This window comes from Synchiropus splendidus, chromosome 14, assembly GCF_027744825.2.
Source record: "Synchiropus splendidus isolate RoL2022-P1 chromosome 14, RoL_Sspl_1.0, whole genome shotgun sequence".
Classification (NCBI taxonomy): domain Eukaryota; kingdom Metazoa; phylum Chordata; class Actinopteri; order Syngnathiformes; family Callionymidae; genus Synchiropus; species Synchiropus splendidus.
In genome coordinates this window covers 18,852,672-18,871,428 of record NC_071347.1, presented here as the reverse complement: position 1 = coordinate 18,871,428, position 18,757 = coordinate 18,852,672, and the positions used below count along the sequence as shown (strand labels likewise).

Sequence of the window (18,757 nt, the reverse complement as noted above, 5' to 3'; positions counted from 1 at the left end):
CGAAGCATGCTGGGGATATTATGAGTCATTTTCCTTCCCTATCACTTTTCGCCTGAAACTAACCTCTTAGGATTCCGCTCAGTTTAAGTGATTTGCCTTCAATTTTGGCTCACTTCACAATCCGGAGGGAGCAGAGATGAAGACATAAAGAATGGCGTTTCTAACAATGAGGGCTCCCGGGCAGCACTTCTCTTGGTGACTCAGGGTGCCGGAAGCTCCTCATTAATCCCATTTTCACTAGATTTAACATTCCATCAGCACACGGCTCCACTTGACTGTTTAACGCAACTGTGTGCAATTTGCTTCTTTCTCCCTTCAGTTTTACATAGAGTAATTTAAGAGCAGCTCGTGTGGAGGGTCGTATTAATTACATTAAGTCATTTGTTTAAACGTTTTTGCCCTGTTAGCTCGTCTTGCGGATTACGTTTGATTTAATAGCAGGTTCATCACAAAGGCTTCATGTGTTTGAGTGATTTATTTTGTTCTTCACTGGGCTGTTTTGAGATTGACACGGCATTATGCAAGGTAGGAGCAGAAGGATAGTGGGATTTATGACTTCATGTTGGGATTTGACACACTATATTTTGGAAGTGAGGATAAGGATCTGGTCCAAGTCCAAGACCAGGGCTGGAAGGTGAAGAAAAAGCCCAATTCTTTAATATATAGTTAGTTCTGCAAGTCACAAGGGGCAATGTCTAAAGCAGAGTTTTTCCACACAAGCAAATGATCCACTTTCACCTCATTTGTCCGGAAATAGCGTGAACAATTAAAACATGTTGACAATCTACCAATGTGAAGAGATCACATGGATTCAGTCACATTCTTTCTATACGCCATAGATTTATGCTGATGCGTAGACACGCAGTGTTTTCTTCGCACACGCTCTCACAGTGAAGAAGCTGGTCAACTGTTCAGCAGGTGTTTTTAAACCTGATGTCTTGACCACACACCTCCATGGCAGAATGATGGTGTGATCCTTGTAGGAACCCCACCGCCAAAGACTGTCTGCACCGCTGAGCTCGCAGAGCTAACAGCTAACATGACGTCTCACTCACAAAACTTTGAAGCGCATAAACTACTGTATAAAGGTTTGCTTCAGTTGTCTAAAAAATAATGGTTACTGAACGTAACATCAGTTCTATGAATACGTGCGGCGCAGTCCAACCAAAATACAGAACCACATTAAGGCACTCCAAAATGTGAAGCGAGAAAGAATAATTATTACCAAGCTGAGGCACAGAATGTTAAGGACTGTATGCTAGTTCCTCAAACTGGAGTAAAATATTTATTATGATAAAATCTTAAATTATTTATAGTAAAGATGTAAATCATGATATGTTTTAGCTCACTGCTTTATGAAGATGTTTTTCAACAAATACATTTTCTGCAAATAAAATGCAAAAATGGCAGATATCGGTCAAGATACACTGGTCATCGTCTGAAGTGACTTTCACTCTGGAGTGGAAAGAGACGAAGCTTTTGATCGACTTGTCAAGCTGCGCTCACCTGAGGTCACAAGCTTTGGCTACAGAGTCAAAGGACCAAATTGTGGGCCCAAACAGTCAAGATAGGTTTTGTGGCGAGACTCGTCCTTCGAGGCAGAAATGGCTGATTTCACTCACTCTCCTCGTAGGCGTTATTGTCGGCCTCTTGTCTGGATGTCGCCTGGATGCCTCCCTGGTGAGGCGCTTGATGGCATGTCCACCTGGGAGGAAACCTCGGTCAAACCAAGGACACGCATTTGTCATTTATAAACCCTTCTGTGCTCCCACTGAAGAGATGGAGGGCATTTTGGGAATGAGGGACATGCAGGACTCTTCAACTTGGACTGCTTCCCTTGAACTTGCATATAAAGGCGTTCCATGTAAGCTATGAAGAAAGGAAATTTAGAATCATTTCATCAGCAGTTACTACTTCAGAAACCTTGCTTTGTGTTGTGGAAGCTGTTTACAAAGACAGTGCCACGGCTCCTCTGTCCACTGAGATAAATGTGTTGGCGGACCAACACCTTTATTTCCCGTTCCTGTTGGGACAATAAAGGTTACTATTGTGTGGTAATTGCTTGCTTTTGTGTGACCGCGCCGCTGGTTGTGTTCAGGTGTTGCGGCCAGGGAAACGGCTCAGGCTCTGAGGACGCTGGCTCAAGCCGCCAGAGGTGTCGCAGCCAGCACCAAGGAGCCGCAGGCCGCCGCTGCCATGCTGGACTCGGCCCAGTGTGTGATGGAAGGCTCCTCCATGCTGATCCACGAGGCTCACCAGGCTCTGGTTCATCCGGGAGACGCTGAGAGTCAACAGAGGCTGGCACAGGTATCCCAGTGATTTATATGCAACGATAAAAATGTCGCATTCCCGTTTGTCTCGTACAGCCATCTCTCTACTGATTTGTAAACATTTCAGTCTCCCCTTCGGAGCACAGCTATTTTCACTCGCCTCGTATTCTCCTCTCGAGAGAGCCGAGGTAAAACGGCTCACTCTCCTGCAGCCCTTCAGGGGATAAACATATTGTTTGGCATATATCTCCGACAGCTGCATGAATTAGTGGCATTGCTTATTGCTCCCTGCTATAAGCACAATTTCAGTGCCGGGTCTCTTGCTGCATCGCGACGGGACTTGGTGTCGCGTACCACGTTGTTAGAGTGACTGATAGCAGTTCTGTGACAGGGTGTCGTGTTGTGTTGCAGGTCGCTAAAGCCGTGTCCCACTCCCTGAATAATTGTGTAAATTGCCTGCCGGGCCAGAAGGATGTCGACATGGCGCTCCGGAGCATTGGAGAAGCCAGCAAGAAGCTCCTGGTGGATGTTGTGAGTCTATATATTTATGCTTCATATACAAGCCACAAACATTGTTTGGCACTTGCATTGTTTCTCAGAAGGTGCATATCCCTTAAAGGGTCGGCAGCACCTTTTTAGTTTGTGAGAGATACAAAGTACTTTATTCATGCCAACAAACCTTTGAATCAGAGACGTCACAAGTGTGATGTGTAATCGGTGAGGTGATTCATAATGTATGTAAACGGGACGCGAAGACCCATGATGCTGATTCAGCACTTTTTCAGGTTGGAAATTGTCTATGTTTGATGGATTTATAGATGAGTAAACACCGGAATACAAGTGTCATTAGTTGACAGCACTTTTGATTTTTGGTTTTCCCATCCACTACCAATTTAGCCAGGCAACTCAAATCTGGTTATTCCAAGAGTTGATGCTGCACACCTGCGCAACGAATCTGTAATTTTTAGAAGCATCAAATCCCTGGAGTCTATGTTTCAGGAATACTTTTACCACTAAAGATTTGATCTATTTTTGTCTTCTCTGAATGGTAAATATGGAAACACCTCATTCTTATTTTGAAATTTCAGAACCTGCCTTCTGCCCCTCCTCACTTCTCCACGTCATTGTATTAATTATAATGCAGATTCAAATATTGACAACTTTAATCCCAATACAAGTTTGAGTGTTGCTTATTCAGCTTCTGCACCCAGGAATGTATTTTTCCCTAGATACTCTTTTACATTATTATATATTAGTTTATATTTTTTATTTTATTTTATATTAGTAGGAAGAGTATTTCATATTTGGCTATTATTAGTATTATTCTTTTAAATTTAGATTTAGGTTTTTTTTTTCTTTATATTACATGTGTGAGTTCAAAGGTCGGCTCAACCATTCGTTTGAGATGGCTGTTTACTGTTGGTAAACTCACTTCATTTTTGTATTCATAAACTAAAGACTATGTACTTCAATTTAAAAATAAAGAAGAAGTATATATTTATAGTTTAAATGCACTACCATTGGTAACGGGTATTATTTTCTATTAGAATGTATATTTTGTTAGAAGCTATAATTTAATGAAAACAAAGACAAAAGCAGTGTGGCGACCTTGAGGAAATGTGATTTGTATCACACTATTTGAACATGAAGTCCTTTGATGTCAGCCACTCTGGGTGACATTGAAGTCTTTTCATTTATATTAAAACCTCAGAAAAATAATTGAATAATTTTAAATCAATAAAATGAACTTCATTTTATCAACTATCGCTTTATAAAATTGTCTGCGTGTTCAGCTCTTATCTCTCTGCTTGTGTTTGACCTGCCCTTGATTGTTTACTTGAGGGAGAAGCGTCTCATCAAACATCTGAGACTTTGAAAATGGCTGATGTTCCAGTACAGCAGTGCAGTCTAATTAATGTCTGTCCTGTCTTTGAAGCTGCCTCCCTGCAGTAAGACATTCCAGGAGGCCCAAACGGATCTGAACCACACAGCAGCTGAACTGAACCACTCTGCGGGCGAGGTCGTCCATTCCTCTCGTGGAACCAGCGGCCAGCTGGCTGCGGCCTCGGGGAAGTTCAGCCAGGACTTTGATGAGTTCCTGGATGCTGGAGTGGAGATGGCGGGACACACTCAGGTGAGACTCATCCTTGTTTATCCATGAACCTTGAATGGTTCCTCTTCTCTGTCTGCATCTCCAACATCTCTCCATGCGTCCAAATATTTACCCCCCGAGCCCCTTCTTTGTCTCCACATGTCCCTCTGGTGTACTCGTTTTTGATCCTTGTCCTTTCTAGTCACTCCAAATGACAACATCAGTATCTGACTCTGCTTCCACTGCCCCTCTCAAGATGCTACTGTGACATCACAGTGGGTGCCACCTACTGTATTCTACTCTGCCTGTGCTCTCTTCCAGAGCTGTGTGAAAGGCCACGTGTTTAGCTTATTAAGAAACATTTAAAAATTAATGAAATAAATGTATGAAGATGAAATTCGAGTTGTGGGTTCATGCTCACATGCTAGCTTTAAATCCTGTTTGCCAATGGCTGCAGCCCTTTTCAGCAAGATAAATGAGCGCTGCTCCAGCCCTCAACTCAATCTTATCTAGCATCTGAGAGATGTGCTGGACAAGCAAGTCTGCTCCATAGAGGCCTCTGCTCACTTGCTCTCGCTGTCAGTGGTCATAATTTTATGGCTGATCGGCGTATACCTAAGTCCCCGATCAAATGACATCCCCGCTGAGAATGAACGGCGAGATGTAATGAGCTCTCGTGATGAAGTGAGTGGGATGTAGGAAGGAATCGGGGTCGTGCTGAGTCAGGGAAAATGAGGCTGTCACAGATACATCGGTCCTCTCATCTGTATGGATGATATCTTATTTTCTTCCGTCTGCAGAGCAAAGAAGATCAGATCCAAGTCATTGGTAATCTGAAGAACATCTCCATGGCTTCCAGTAAGCTGCTGCTGGCCGCCAAGTCTCTGTCTGTGGATCCCGGCGCCGCCAACGCCAAGAATCTCCTGGCTGTGGCTGCAAGGTGCCTACACTTCTTCTTCCTTATGTCCTCGTCTGAAGGGATTTTGATGAGCTGGTGTGCCTGAGTTGGAATTTCCACACTCATTTTTATTCCTCACGATGACTTAACATCAGCAGCGCGAGGAGACCCAGCCAATTGTCTCCTGTGGTTTCTGAACCATTGAGTCATGATTATGCTTTAACTCTCACTCGCCGCTACAGTCTAATCGCAACCTTGGAATTATCTCCATCCTGATACATTCAAATTCTCCATCAATAAACTTTCCTGACTTGGACCTGTCAAACTGGTTCTAGTCCTCGTTGGTTCAGTAACAAGGGAAGCAGTTCGGACTTGTTAAAATTGTTGCGTCACACACATTAACAGTGAATCCCCATCACTATTTAGTTGAAACCAAGTACCAAATCTCGGACATCGGCGGCCACTAGATCCCTTCACCCTGTAAACAGGGGTGGACTGCGCATTACATTTAGGGATGTAAAAAAATATCAGTACACTCAAATATCGCAATACTTGGTTGCACGATATTTTGATTACGTATTGCAATTCTCGATTGTGCAATATTGTCAATCAATATTTTAAGTCTGCTACATCATTTGTTTTTTATAAATGCTAACAACATTTTCTTGTTTTTCATGCACATTATATGTACACTTACAGGATTGTTATATATCGCAATGAATCGTATCGCCACTCCTCCATCGGGATACGTATCGTATCGCAAGATACCTGCCAATACACATCCCTAGTTACAGTGACTTGATATATTACGCAAACGGATATTCATATGTAGTTAGACATTTCTAACCTTCGTCGTCGCGTCCTCAATTCATTTTAAACCGAATAAGTACAGACAAGTGGCCGTCTATATAATACATAAGTGTGATCTAATGACGGTGTCGAGACCGCAGCATGCAGAGGCTGGGACCAATGAAGAGGGGTGAAACTAAGACCGTGCCCGAGACCAAACTGAATACAGAAGCAGAAGTGCACTAGCACAGTTTCTTCTTACTGTTAAGGAAATGGTGGTCATGTTTGTACTGCATTCAGTTTGGTCTGTTTAATAGGTCTGGAAATTGTTTATTAACTCTGAGTCAGATCATTTCACAGCACCTGTTCCAAGACTTTTAGATTATTTTGTGTGTGTGTGAGTGGTTATGTTTTCTCCCCACTGTGTCCTCTGCATTCAATTTAGTTTTTAATTTCAGAGAAACAGTGCAGCGTCATCTGTGCTTGGGTCTAAATTCCGGGTGCGATTGCTTCTTTCCAAACGATGCCTTCACTGTGTGTTGTATCACCCCCCTGGTGGAGAGCTGTGAGACAGCCGGCCCCTGTGGGCTTTGGGCCTGGCTGATTCTCCCTGTCTAATTAGGAAGATGGAAGCTTTGGCTGGAATCTGTCTGTGCTCAGCAAGGCTGAACACAAACTGCAGGCTCTCTCCTCGATCCCCTCTCTCGCAGCCGAGCCGGATCGCGTGTGTGTGTGTGTGTGTGGAAAAAGAACTGTACGCTCTTACGTTTCAGGGCGGTGACAGAGAGCATCAACCAGCTGATCACGCTCTGCACTCAGCAAGCTGCGGGACAGAAAGAGTGTGACAACGCTTTGAGGGAGCTGGAGGTAGCCGTCCTCACTTTCATGCTGTCTCTTATCGCTGGTTTCATCTCCTAATATGTTTCCCATCAGCGGGGATTGGTCTTTAGATTGCAGCGGCCGCCTCATCCATTACAGATGGTCACTAAATACGACGCTGCTGCATTAGTGACATTGGTTCAGAGCATCGTTTCAATTACACCGATGATGATGACGGTGCGGTGCATTTAGAGGCCGTCAATACAGCAGTTATTTTACCGCCCGGTCTGTGAAGTGTCATCAGAGACAAAAGAGCCGACGCATGCTTCTGCAAGTGAGAGCTGCTTTCATGCCGCCCATTAAAGTAGTCGGGTATATACTGGGCGAGGAAATATAGCGGGTTCAGTCAGGCTCATATGGGGAACGTGAAGTACAGCAATTCAACACTGCGTTCAGTATATTAGTATATTAGCATTTACAGAGACGGCAACGCAACAAGCTGTTACATTACCAGCTCTTTAGAAGTTGTGTTGAAGCTTATAGAAGTAAAAAATGTGTACTGAAGTTTCCAATTTACACCCCGAAATTGTGTGGCTTGTTTGTTCATTCCTTGCGCATAAAGCTTGTACTGAGGGTGCAGAAAAGGTGGAAGTTTTGGGGAAATAATAGTCCTATAGGATTTGGTTACAATATGGAGGATGGAGGGGTTAATGTAAGAAAGTGCTTTCAGGAGAAACAGAAACTAATTTCATTGTAATAAAAAGTATATATTTAAAAACAGTGGATGATAATATTAAGACAGCATTGTAGTAGAAGGTTGAAGAAGAAATTAAAAAATCTTATATTATAAAATATTTTAGATGAGGAAATTTGTTTTTAAATTGTGTAATATTTAAACAGTAATGCATTAAGAGAGAAGTTACTGGGGAAAATGCAAGGAAAATATGTATGATATAATAGGTCCACACAATAAAAAAAATCAGAATGAAGTAAACGCTTAAAAACACAATAACATATGAGGAAACATATTTTTGGATGAAATACATATGTTTGTATTTATTCATTCATTGATTTGCTAGTCAAATTCTTTGGAATTACCCTTTTTAGTGGTGGTACAAACTGTGCTGTCGAGACTCAGAGAGCAGCGCTATATCCTTAAACATCTTGTGATCACGTGTAGTGAGAGTAGAGATGGTTATGAGCTGTTGTCCTCCTTCAGGCCGTCAGAGGTCTCCTGGATAATCCCAGTGAACCCATCAACGACTTGTCCTACTTCGACTGCATCGAGAGTGTCATGGAGAATTCAAAGGTTGGAATTATTTCCTCACTAATTTATTTTTGAGGTCCACTGATGCAGCAATGTTTTGTCCATCGCTTCAGGTCCTCGGCGAGTCGATGGCAGGCATCTCCCAGCACTGCAAGACTGGCGATGTGGTAGCTTTCGGGGAGAGCGTGGGCGTAGCATCCAAGGCTCTGTGTGGGCTGACGGAAGCAGCGGGACAGGTGTGATCACAGATTTCACGTGGGGAAAGAATGCAGTGAATATTTTTATCTCTGTTGACGGAATCAGGGTTTGTAGTATGAGCAGGATTTTAACTCTGTATCATCTGCTTCTGGTAGCTGCTGTGAACACAGGGGGAGCTCCCACAGATGTACATGACTCTTTCTCGCTAAACATGTCCTCCTCCAGGCTTCTTATCTTGTCGGTGTATCGGATCCCAACAGTCAGTCGGGTCACGAGGGGCTTGTGGATCCTATTCAGTTTGCACGAGCCAACCAGGCCATTCAGATGGCATGTCAGAACCTTGTGGACCCAGCCAGCAGCCCCTCGCAGGTAGGAACCTCAGCGGATACATTCTTTTTATCTACATTTTCCAAACCATTAAGGCAAACAAAAGAGGCCACTGTTAGTATATCTGAATATTTCTCCTCACAGGTCTTATCGGCAGCTACCATCGTAGCCAAACACACGTCCGCTCTGTGCAACGCCTGCCGCCTGGCCTCCTCTAAGACCTCTAACCCCGTGGCTCGCAGACAGTTTGTCCAGTCGGCCAAAGAGGTGGCCAACACCACCGCCAACCTGGTCAAGACCATCAAGGTCAACTCCCCAACTGATCAAAACGTTGAGTGTAAATTTGTTACAAGAATCTATTCACGCCACGTGAGGAGCTGCGGTCAAGCCGCCACCCTTACCGTTAGAGTGCGTTTGGTCCGGTGCTCACATGGTGCTTGCTTGGGTTTTAGGCCTTAGACGGTGATTTTTCAGAGGAGAACAGGAACAGATGTCGTGTGGCCACCGCCCCTCTACTGGAAGCCGTGGAAAACCTGTCGACATTCGCAAACAATCCAGAGTTTGCCAGCATCCCTGCCCAGATCAGCAATGAGGTGAGTATGAATGTCTCCACTCCACTCATGACCCTCTTATAATAATATTCACAAGTCGTCTGAAAGATTTTCTTTCTTTTCTAAAACTTCTACTGAAAGTGAATTTACTATCTTAGATGTCATTTTATAATGATACATACTTATTATGATACATGCTTATTTAATGTTCAAATTCCAAACTAGTGTCAGCCTGACAAACTGTTTTGTTCGCTTGAAATACGCACATACGTTCAGGCCTTGCTCAAAGGTGCAGCCAATCAAAAACACATGTTAAATATGTACGACGTTTATTGTTGGAACCAAATCAACTAAGTTCAGGCAGTGTATACCACAAACTCGTACAAGGACCCACACACTGTAGATGATGCTAATTGTGGTTAGCTACGTAATGCTAACTTAGCTGGAGCTGCTCAGTATCGGTCTATTTAAACCTTATATTTATTTTTATTAATTAAATAGTTACTTGCTAATTTACGGTTAATACTAGGTAATTACGGTGTTGTTTAGAGTGAACTTTCAGTGACTATTCCTAGGTACAATTTAGTCTGTCTTATCAACACACTCATCAAATCATACTTATACTTATAATGGTTAACTACTGGCTAATACACTGCAAATACACATATCAATAAGTAGTTTGTTTAGGGTAATATATGCTCCCTAATCCAAAGTTTGGCCAATATTTCTTTTCACACTGTTGGCGAAATAATATTTCTCCCTGAAATAATATTGATTATTTTTCCGGTCAACTTTTTTAATTCAACTGTCCTCTAATACAATGTACATATTTTATGTTGCATATAGTTCCAATTGCATTTCAGTATATATTTTTTTACTAAAATCATTTTTTATAGCTGCATATACACTACCTTCCCAAACCATTGTCAGCCAAAAGTCTATATCTGAAGTCTGTATAAAGGTCTGTAGGCAGCATTCTTCTTTCCATGAATTAGAATTAGGTATTGGTTCTGCTTGCACAAATGTTGACCGGATCGAAATGAAGCTCTACCCGACGAGGGACCTCAGGATGGCATGTGAAGCTACAGCAGTGAGCCTTCAGTGCAGAGCCATCAGTTGATACCTTCCAGTCAGTTATGTGTCACAGTGTCTTGCTGCCTCTCCCACCGTGTAAATAAGCACAGACAGAAATGGTTCCTGTCGTCAGAAGAGTCCTGGCTCAGACCTCTCAAAGCTTTACGGCTGTAATCTGTCGGAGGGCAGCGTTTAACAACGCTCTCGCGGCTCTAATCTTCGACTTGTTAATCTAATTGTCGAGGGGGGGATCGGGCCGGGATCATAATGACTGAGGGTGTTTCTCCCCGTGTCCGTGTAAAGCTACTCCTATAATCTAATCCCTCTTCAGCGCAATAGAGTGATATTAACAACTGAACTACAATACCAGCATGGAGATGTTACCTGAGGTGCTCACGTGTCTTCAGGGCTCGGCCTCTCAGGAGCCGATCGTGCGCTCGGCTCGCTGCATGCTGGACAGTTCCACATACCTCCTGGAAACGGCACGCTCGCTGGTCCTCAACCCCAAAGATCCTCCCACCTGGTCCATCCTGGCCGGTCACTCCAGAACCGTTTCCGACTCCATCAAGAGCCTCATCACGTCCATCAGGTTGGTCAGATTCTTTGGTGTTTTCAGTGATTTTCAGATCATCATGAAACTTCCTCCTACTCATCCGAGGTTTGTCACACAGGATGAGAATAACATAAAATTAGCTTGTCACGGGGTCCCACCAGGATTTTTTCTCTTCCTCATTCATCCTCAACAGTCCTCCTTAACTGCCTTCCTTAAGGGGAGGAGCCTGTTTCAACTGACGACAAAGGACAGCAGAGACTTCCCTCCAGAACTAGGGCACCCTGTTGCTGCTGCTGATGGGTAGAACCCTGTTGTCCTCACTTTAAATCAGGGGTGGGCAAGTGAGTTCCCTTTGGGGCCACATTACATAACCAAAAAGTCAGAGGAAAGTCCTAAATTCAACTTCAATTTTGTGATTATAGTGTTATAAAGCATGAAGAAAATATGGAAAAATGTAATTACACCATGATGTCTTCTGTTTAAAATACATTATTTCATTATATATTGTTTCATTTCATGTAAAATTATAGCTTTTATTTTAATTTAATTATATTATTTTTAGCAGCATTATTTAATATTTAGCAGACTAAAAACCAAAAACCTAAAAATATAAGATTTATTTTTTTATTTTTGCAATTCAAATATTGATGAAAATATACAGGTATTTTGATCTGACTTCAAAAGGGCCGCATATATGAAGGCCGCATGTGGCCCCGAGGTCTGGTGTAAATTAACCACACTTATCCCAAAAACGAACCATTTAAGAAAGGTATTTAGTCCCTTTCTCTTACATGCTGGATTGGAACCTACAACTTCTTCCAAGCACTTAAAAAGTATACATCTTTGTAACAACAGGGACAAGGCACCGGGACAGAGGGAGTGTGACTACTCCATCGATAACATCAATAAGTGCATTCGGGACATTGAGCAAGCTTCCCTGGCCGCGGTTGGACAGACCCTGCCCTGCAGAGATGATATCTCCATGGAAGTGAGTTTGAGCCCCCATCAGCCCTATCTTTGCTCCATGAACAAACTTAATAGAATCTGCAGTCTCTCCCTTCTGCATTATCCATTATACCTCTGTCTTTGTAACTCGCCAGGCTCTCCAGGAGCAGCTCACGTCGTCCGTGCAGGAGATCGGCCACCTGATTGATCCCGTCTCCACAGCAGCCCGAGGTGAAGCCGCCCAGCTGGGACACAAGGTGCCGCTCTCACTATAAATCTTTTCATCCTTCATGGATTTAGTCGGATTTTTATCCTGTGATCCAATTCTCCCTGAGACAATGCCGCGCTGTAAAATTGTTTTCTCAGGTGACCCAGCTGGCCAGTTATTTTGATCCGCTCATCGTGGCGTCCGTCGGCCTGGCTTCGAAGCTGCACGACCACCAGCAGCAGATGACCATCCTGGACCAGAGCAAGACGCTGTCTGAGTCCGCTCTGCAGATGCTGTACGCCGCCAAGGAAGGTGGCGGAAACCCTAAGGTATAAACTGAATTTTAATGTTGTCGTAGTAGAAGAACTGTTCATTGTAGTAGTCACCAGTGTAGCGAAATGGAAGGGCTATTTTGGATGAAAAAATGAAAGGCTAGGCCAAAGCACAAGGCTTTTTCTTGCCTAGTTGTTCTCCCAAAGGTATGTATGAACCTGGAATCCTTACTGCAGTTTATGCTTGTTAAATGTGTTTCATTTTGAGTCATTTCTCATAATGAACAAAGACCCACATAACCTCAACTCCTGATATGAAAACACTTTCATAATTTACATCCTGTAATATTCTGAGTTGCCAAGCTTAAAAATATCTATCTACTTCAAACTGCAATCACATGTCCTCAGGCGTCACACACCCATGATGCCATCTCTGAAGCCGCGCAGCTGATGAAGGAGGCGGTCGACGACATCATGGTGACCTTGAATGAAGCGGCCAGCGAGGGCGGCATGGTGGGCGGAATGGTGGAGTCCATCGCTGAGGCCATGGGCCGGGTGAGTTCAAGCCCGAGGAGGCTTTCTAAACTACTCTCAGATCGCAGTTTACTCGGTGACTCTCCGTCACATAAATACACTGTCGATGCACTGTGTGTCCTTGTTGGGGACTCTCACTAGTCCAGGGGTGACAAGTTTAAATTCCAATGCCTGGTGGTGACATGGAGCTGTCACTCACAGAGCGGGGGGACGCATCACTGCTCTGACAGCTCAGCTAATGATTAATGATGGTCTGCATGTACGGTGACGCGCAAATATATGCAGCTTGTTTCTTACTGTGGTGCTTTTTCGAAGTTGAGGCCATTCTCATGGACTTTTAAATGTCTGCAGCTGGATGAAGGTACACCTCCAGAACCCGAAGGCTCTTTCGTGGATTACCAGACGACAATGGTGAAGTTCTCCAAGGCGATAGCCATCACTGCTCAGGAGATGGTGAGCGGTCTAACAAACTGACATAACTGAACGAAAACATTTAGGTGATGAACCTGTTTATGTCCCAGATGACAAAGTCAGTCACGTGCCCAGAGGAGCTGGGTGGCCTGGCCTCTCAGGTGACTGTGGACTACGGTCAGCTGGCCCATCAAGGACGCCTCGCTGCTGCCACTGCTGAACCGGAAGAGGTGAATCCACAGACCGATAAAAGCTCTCATCAACATCTCTCATATAATTTGAGGTACTCTGCTTGTTACCATGGCAACAATGTACCTCTGGAGGCATAAGAGTCTTATAGCGTGGCATACAACGCGGTACCACCCACCGGTGAATCTGTAGTCTGGAGACTAAAAGTGAGCTCATTCCCTCTGTGAGCGTGCTTGGAATCGTTGTACTGCTTCTCTCTGTTCAGGTGGGCTTCCAGATAAGAACACGGGTGCAGGAGCTGGGTCATGGCTGCATCTACCTGGTCCAGAAGGCGGGGGCGCTGCAGCTCAGCCCGACGGATAGCTTCTCCAAGAGGGAACTCATCGAGTGTGCTCGGGCGGTCACGGAGAAGGTGAGTTTGCCTTGCTGCAACAAGGAAGTGAATGGTGTATATCTGAATTTAATCTCATAGTCTTGTCTTCCTCCATTCATGAGAGAGGTTCACTCCAAATGTGAGGCGACTAAACTTGATAAATGAAAGGCGGCATGGTGGCTTCTCAGGGGGTTTCGTTTCTTACTGAAACAGACATACGACCGATAATAGTGTTGTCAGAGTCTTTATTGTGTTGCAGATACCTCTGGTCTCGCTCATCGTGTGGTAATAGAAACCATTCAAACCTGTTTTGATATTTCAAATGAGCAGAGAAAACTGGCTTTATTTCATAAAGTGCTGCCTGTGCAGTTCAGTTATCTGGAAATGATTCGGGCGCTGATCAAATGTGTTTCTCTAGGTGTCCTTGGTGCTCTCAGCGCTGCAGGCGGGCAACAAGGGCACCCAGGCCTGCATCACCGCAGCCAGCGCCGTTTCTGGCATCATCGCTGACCTGGACACGACCATCATGTTCGCCTCTGCAGGAACGCTCAACCCAGAGAACGAAGAGTCCTTCGCAGATCACAGGTGAAGCCCATTTATTATCAAGAATACAAATAAAAACACTTTATTTGAAGTAGATGAGCTGGGATTGATTCAGATGTCTGAGAAAGAAAACGCGGTTAATTCTAAAAGTAAGAGATAAACAGCTTCAAATCCTGTGGCTGACGTTGATCATGTGCTCTGGCTGGATGTGTATATTAACGATGGAAGCATCACCTTTCACTCATAAAGTTTCACGCAACTGAGTGAGTCTGACTGACCAGAGAAGGAGGTGGACTGGACAAACAATTGAACACGGGTCTTCTCCTACATCTCAGTCGCTCGGTACCATGCCATATTGTGAGGCACAAGTCAAATTGGGTTTGCTCACCATACACCACATGGTGTGTATATAATAAAAAGCTGGGAAGTGTCCTCACTGAGGGCAACAAAACAAGATTCCGCTCAAACTACAAGAAACCCTGATCGACAAGAAGATGACAAAACAGCCGGGGAAAATAATGACCTGAGATTTTGCTTTGCACCTTTAAAGAGGAAAAATGGAACTTAAAGAAGCGTTTCGGAGCATGTATCAATCGATACATGCTCCTAAAGGACTACCAAAATTGGACGGGAAATCTTTTTTTTTTTTTTTTTTTTTCAAATAAAAGCACAAAAAAGTGCTTTTATATAGACGCACAGTCATAACAAATTTTGTGTGAAGTGTGACCTCATAGTGACCTCGAAGTTTAAAGCGGGTAACGGCACAGTTTTCCTCGTCTTCCAGGGAGAGTATTCTGAAAACAGCCAAAACCTTGGTGGAAGACACAAAACTGCTGGTGGCAGGAGCTGCGTCCAGTCAGGAGAAGCTGGCGCAGGCAGCCCAGTCCTCGGCCAAGACCATTACGCAGCTCACTGAGGTGGTGAAGCTGGGAGCCACGAGCATGGGCTCCGAGGATCCAGAGACTCAGGTGATGACTGATCACTCATGAATTCATGCTTCCCATTCTTATTTACTCTTTCATGAGTGCCCATTTGAAAGACCTGAAAGTACTGCCGGCTCTGTTCTGTGTAGTTCTCCTGATTCGCAGCACGCGTTCAGACAAATTGTAGACGGCGCGAGCATTATTAAAAACATGTTCTCTTGTTATCCTGGCAGCCTGACGTAACCCTGATGTCTTCTCGTCTTTCCTCTGAAGTATCATGCATGAGTGATAACAGCCTAATCCCCTGCCCAGACTCGCACTGATGCACCTTAACTCGGACCATTGTGTTCTATTGATCCCCTCTCTCCTCAGGTGGTTCTGATAAATGCAGTTCGAGACGTGGCTAAAGCCCTGGCTGAACTCATCAGCGCTACCAAGTGTGCCGCCGGCAAACCCGCCGACGACCCGTCCATGTACCAGTTGAAGAGTGCCGCTAAGGTGAACCTCCTTTTCATTTCTCCCCAAGGTTTTCAGTCTACGGTGTGTATTTTAGCACGGCATAAGTGAAGTGAAGATTTTATTCAAGCTTATGCTTTTGAACAGATTATGAGATGTTACTCTAGAGTCCATTGAGAGCAGTTGAAAACCTCCCACTGTCGTTTTGATCATTCAAAACGTTCCAAATCAAACAGCACAGCAGTGACTGGATGAAAGACGACCCGTTTGGCAAAAACAAGGGCTTTTTTTTTTCATCTTTTAGATGCTCTATTTTCTTATCTTCTCTGGGACTGTTATCATTCCGCTAATGTCACTTATGGCTACTTGATATTCATCTAGATAGAATGCACGGCCACCCACAGACCTGATGGCTCCAACAGATTGCTTCTACTCCAGCGACATACGGCCACCCCAAATTTTAGACCCTGGAACTGTTGGCGTGATCAGATTACTGACCCGATAGTGTCCACTTTGCAGAATAATGCAAAAGCAGATGGGAGTAATCAAGCTCAAGAATTGAAGCTTTTGTTAGTGAGGAAAAAGCTGTTTTATTAATGTCATTGTGTTCTTTTGGCAGGTCATGGTCACCAATGTGACCTCTCTGCTGAAGACGGTGAAGGCAGTGGAGGACGAAGCCACTCGCGGGACGAGGGCACTGGAGGCCACCATTGAGTGCATCAAGCAGGAACTCACAGTGAGTCGTTTGGACTGACCAAACTTTCTCCTCCCCCTCATCCTCTTCCTCCTCCATCTCCTCCTCCTCCTATCTTCATGTGCTTCATTTAGAACAGTGAAATCCTGCATCAGTCACTGAATCTAGTCTGAATCAGAACACCAGGAAATGAGAAGTACAACTGGAGGTTTATGATGCTCTTCGTTGCTAAGATCGTCCACTACTCTGCTGCAAACATTCCAATTGTAGCATCGTCTCCGTGTCCTGCCCTTGTAGCTGACATTGTGGCTGAAAACCATATTGTTATCTAAACTCTTGCTGGAAATCAGGTTTTAAATGTGAGCAAAGCCACCCCAAAACAATAAAAGGACATCAAACTGCCACTTACAGTAACATCAGATGTCCAAAGACTGTGTTTCTTTTCGCATCCTTCATCACCGCGTGGTACTCTGCTGCAACTGTTACCACGCCACCTGGGCATCAATGTACACAAGTCAAGCTTAAAATTCCTCTTTTAAACAATTATATGTTCGTCCCGGGATATGCCTGGGTTTCTGTTATTTCTATCTGCTGCAGCCAAGTCTTATTTTTGTGGATTATGTGTTTCACAGTGATGGATAAAAACTGACTGCAATTTGTTGTGCTTAGATTTAGATGTTTTATATTCCAGTGTGTGGAAACCTTTTAAGGTAAACCCCTCAAGGAGCCTAAACACTCTGCTGTCTGTGTTTTCTCTCAGCTGTTCCAGTCCAAGGACGTACCGGACAAGTGCACCACACCCGAGGAGTTCATCCGTATGACCAAGGGCATCACCGCAGCGACAGCCAAAGCAGTGGCCGCAGGAAACTCTGCGCAGCAGGAAGACGTGATAGCCACTGCCAACCTGAGCCGCAAAGCCATCTCGGATATGCTGACCGCCTGCAAGGTGCTAAGTCCCACCGGCCCGGTCCTTGTTCCAACAGGCTGCTGAGAACAGATAGGACTTGAGAGTCTTTTTCACTTTATGGCTCAAGTTCAAGCTGCTCGTGACTTCAATGCCTGGTGGCGGAGCATCACTCCAGACACGAGAGTGTTCGGAGTGTAGAATAAGCATATTGAACGCTCAGTGTTTGAAGATGAAGGCTTTTTTCTTACTATTGTAATTTGGAGCGTTTGTTTTTCAGAAAGCAGCGCATCACTCGGAGGTGAGTGAAGAATTGCGAGGCAAGGCTCTGCAGTACGGCTCCGAGTGCACCGCAGGATACGTCAGCCTGTTGGAGCAAGTGTTGCAGGTTTGAAAACCTCATCGTCTATTGTATGACTGAGTGCACAGCAGGACGGCCTCGCCACCGGTCCTTGCTGTGTGGAGTTCCCCGGGGAACTCCGATCTCCTCCCACTGTTTGAAAACAGACAGAGGTTAATTGCTGGCTCGAAATTGTCAGCTGCTGTGAGTGTGTGTGAGTGAGTGATGAGCAGGCCAAGGCGTCCCCTGCCTCTCGCCCCAAGTAGCTGGGCCACACTGCAGCCCCCATGATCCTCTAAAAGAAAATACTGAATAAATATATTTTCCTCATGAAATATTGTTTTTTTTGTCTTCAGCATGGATGTTGTATTTATATTTTTGTCTTTTTTGCTTCTCTACTTTTTTAATACATTGGATCACAATTCTGTCGTCCTTTTTACATTTGTCAGATTTGCATTCCTCAATGATTCTTCTTTCAAAAACGCACTTTATTTCCTCTTTTAATGTGTTTGCGTTGTCATCCTCAAGAGATTCAATTTGAGATTTTTGTAGCACTTTAATTAGTTTGCTTTTCCATCCTTCCAAAGTGATTATCATATTAACTTTGTTAAATTAGTGTCTAAATATCTAAATATTTTATTGCATCTGTGTTTCATAATTTTTGCCATCTGCTTCTCATTTCTTTTCTAAATATACTGGATCTCACCATGTTAGTTTTGCTCCGACGAAATATATTGTTCACTTTCCATTCAGATTCATTTCTTTTTAGTAACATTTTTCTTGAAATATTTGTGTTCATTTTGTCTCACGATCTGGAGTCATTTGTCTGCTCCATTAAGGATTCCTCTTTGCCTTCTAATTGATGATTTAAGCCGCCAGTTTGTTGCACAGAGTGCGTCTCCATGTTCTCCACAGTTGTGTTCATGTGTGTGTTCAGGTGGTGCAGAAGCCCACGCCCGAGCAGAAGCAGCAGTTGGCCGTCCACTCAAAGCAGGTGGCCGCATGTGTAACTGAGCTTGTCCAGACGGCCGAGGCCATGAAAGGTGAGGCCACTCACTCCCCAGACTCTCTCACGCACAAAGTCAACTCCTTGGGAACACTTTCACCCAAGATGACAGGGATGCAGT

At 44.3% G+C, this 18,757-nt stretch overlaps 1 protein-coding gene across 5 annotated transcripts in view; it reads left to right on the top strand.

Moving 5' to 3' along the window:
- tln2b (talin 2b) overlaps nucleotides 1-18,757 on the top strand; it is a 105,783-nt gene that overhangs the window by 73,930 nt on the left and 13,096 nt on the right. For 4 of the 5 annotated variants that reach the window (XM_053886214.1, XM_053886212.1, XM_053886213.1 and 1 more), the window contains 25 exons: nucleotides 2,099-2,307; nucleotides 2,682-2,801; nucleotides 4,207-4,404; nucleotides 5,163-5,302; nucleotides 6,823-6,916; nucleotides 8,088-8,177; nucleotides 8,249-8,371; nucleotides 8,559-8,702; nucleotides 8,805-8,990; nucleotides 9,113-9,253; nucleotides 10,693-10,874; nucleotides 11,694-11,826; nucleotides 11,939-12,040; nucleotides 12,150-12,320; nucleotides 12,672-12,818; nucleotides 13,149-13,250; nucleotides 13,319-13,438; nucleotides 13,663-13,809; nucleotides 14,189-14,355; nucleotides 15,098-15,281; nucleotides 15,609-15,734; nucleotides 16,312-16,428; nucleotides 17,147-17,332; nucleotides 17,571-17,678; nucleotides 18,568-18,673. In XM_053886214.1, coding sequence (XP_053742189.1) covers nucleotides 2,099-2,307; nucleotides 2,682-2,801; nucleotides 4,207-4,404; nucleotides 5,163-5,302; nucleotides 6,823-6,916; nucleotides 8,088-8,177; nucleotides 8,249-8,371; nucleotides 8,559-8,702; nucleotides 8,805-8,990; nucleotides 9,113-9,253; nucleotides 10,693-10,874; nucleotides 11,694-11,826; nucleotides 11,939-12,040; nucleotides 12,150-12,320; nucleotides 12,672-12,818; nucleotides 13,149-13,250; nucleotides 13,319-13,438; nucleotides 13,663-13,809; nucleotides 14,189-14,355; nucleotides 15,098-15,281; nucleotides 15,609-15,734; nucleotides 16,312-16,428; nucleotides 17,147-17,332; nucleotides 17,571-17,678; nucleotides 18,568-18,673 — 3,543 coding nt within the window. The remainder of the gene's footprint in view (nucleotides 1-2,098; nucleotides 2,308-2,681; nucleotides 2,802-4,206; nucleotides 4,405-5,162; nucleotides 5,303-6,822; nucleotides 6,917-8,087; nucleotides 8,178-8,248; nucleotides 8,372-8,558; nucleotides 8,703-8,804; nucleotides 8,991-9,112; nucleotides 9,254-10,692; nucleotides 10,875-11,693; nucleotides 11,827-11,938; nucleotides 12,041-12,149; nucleotides 12,321-12,671; nucleotides 12,819-13,148; nucleotides 13,251-13,318; nucleotides 13,439-13,662; nucleotides 13,810-14,188; nucleotides 14,356-15,097; nucleotides 15,282-15,608; nucleotides 15,735-16,311; nucleotides 16,429-17,146; nucleotides 17,333-17,570; nucleotides 17,679-18,567; nucleotides 18,674-18,757) is intronic. The other variant, XM_053886215.1, reaches the window with a different exon arrangement.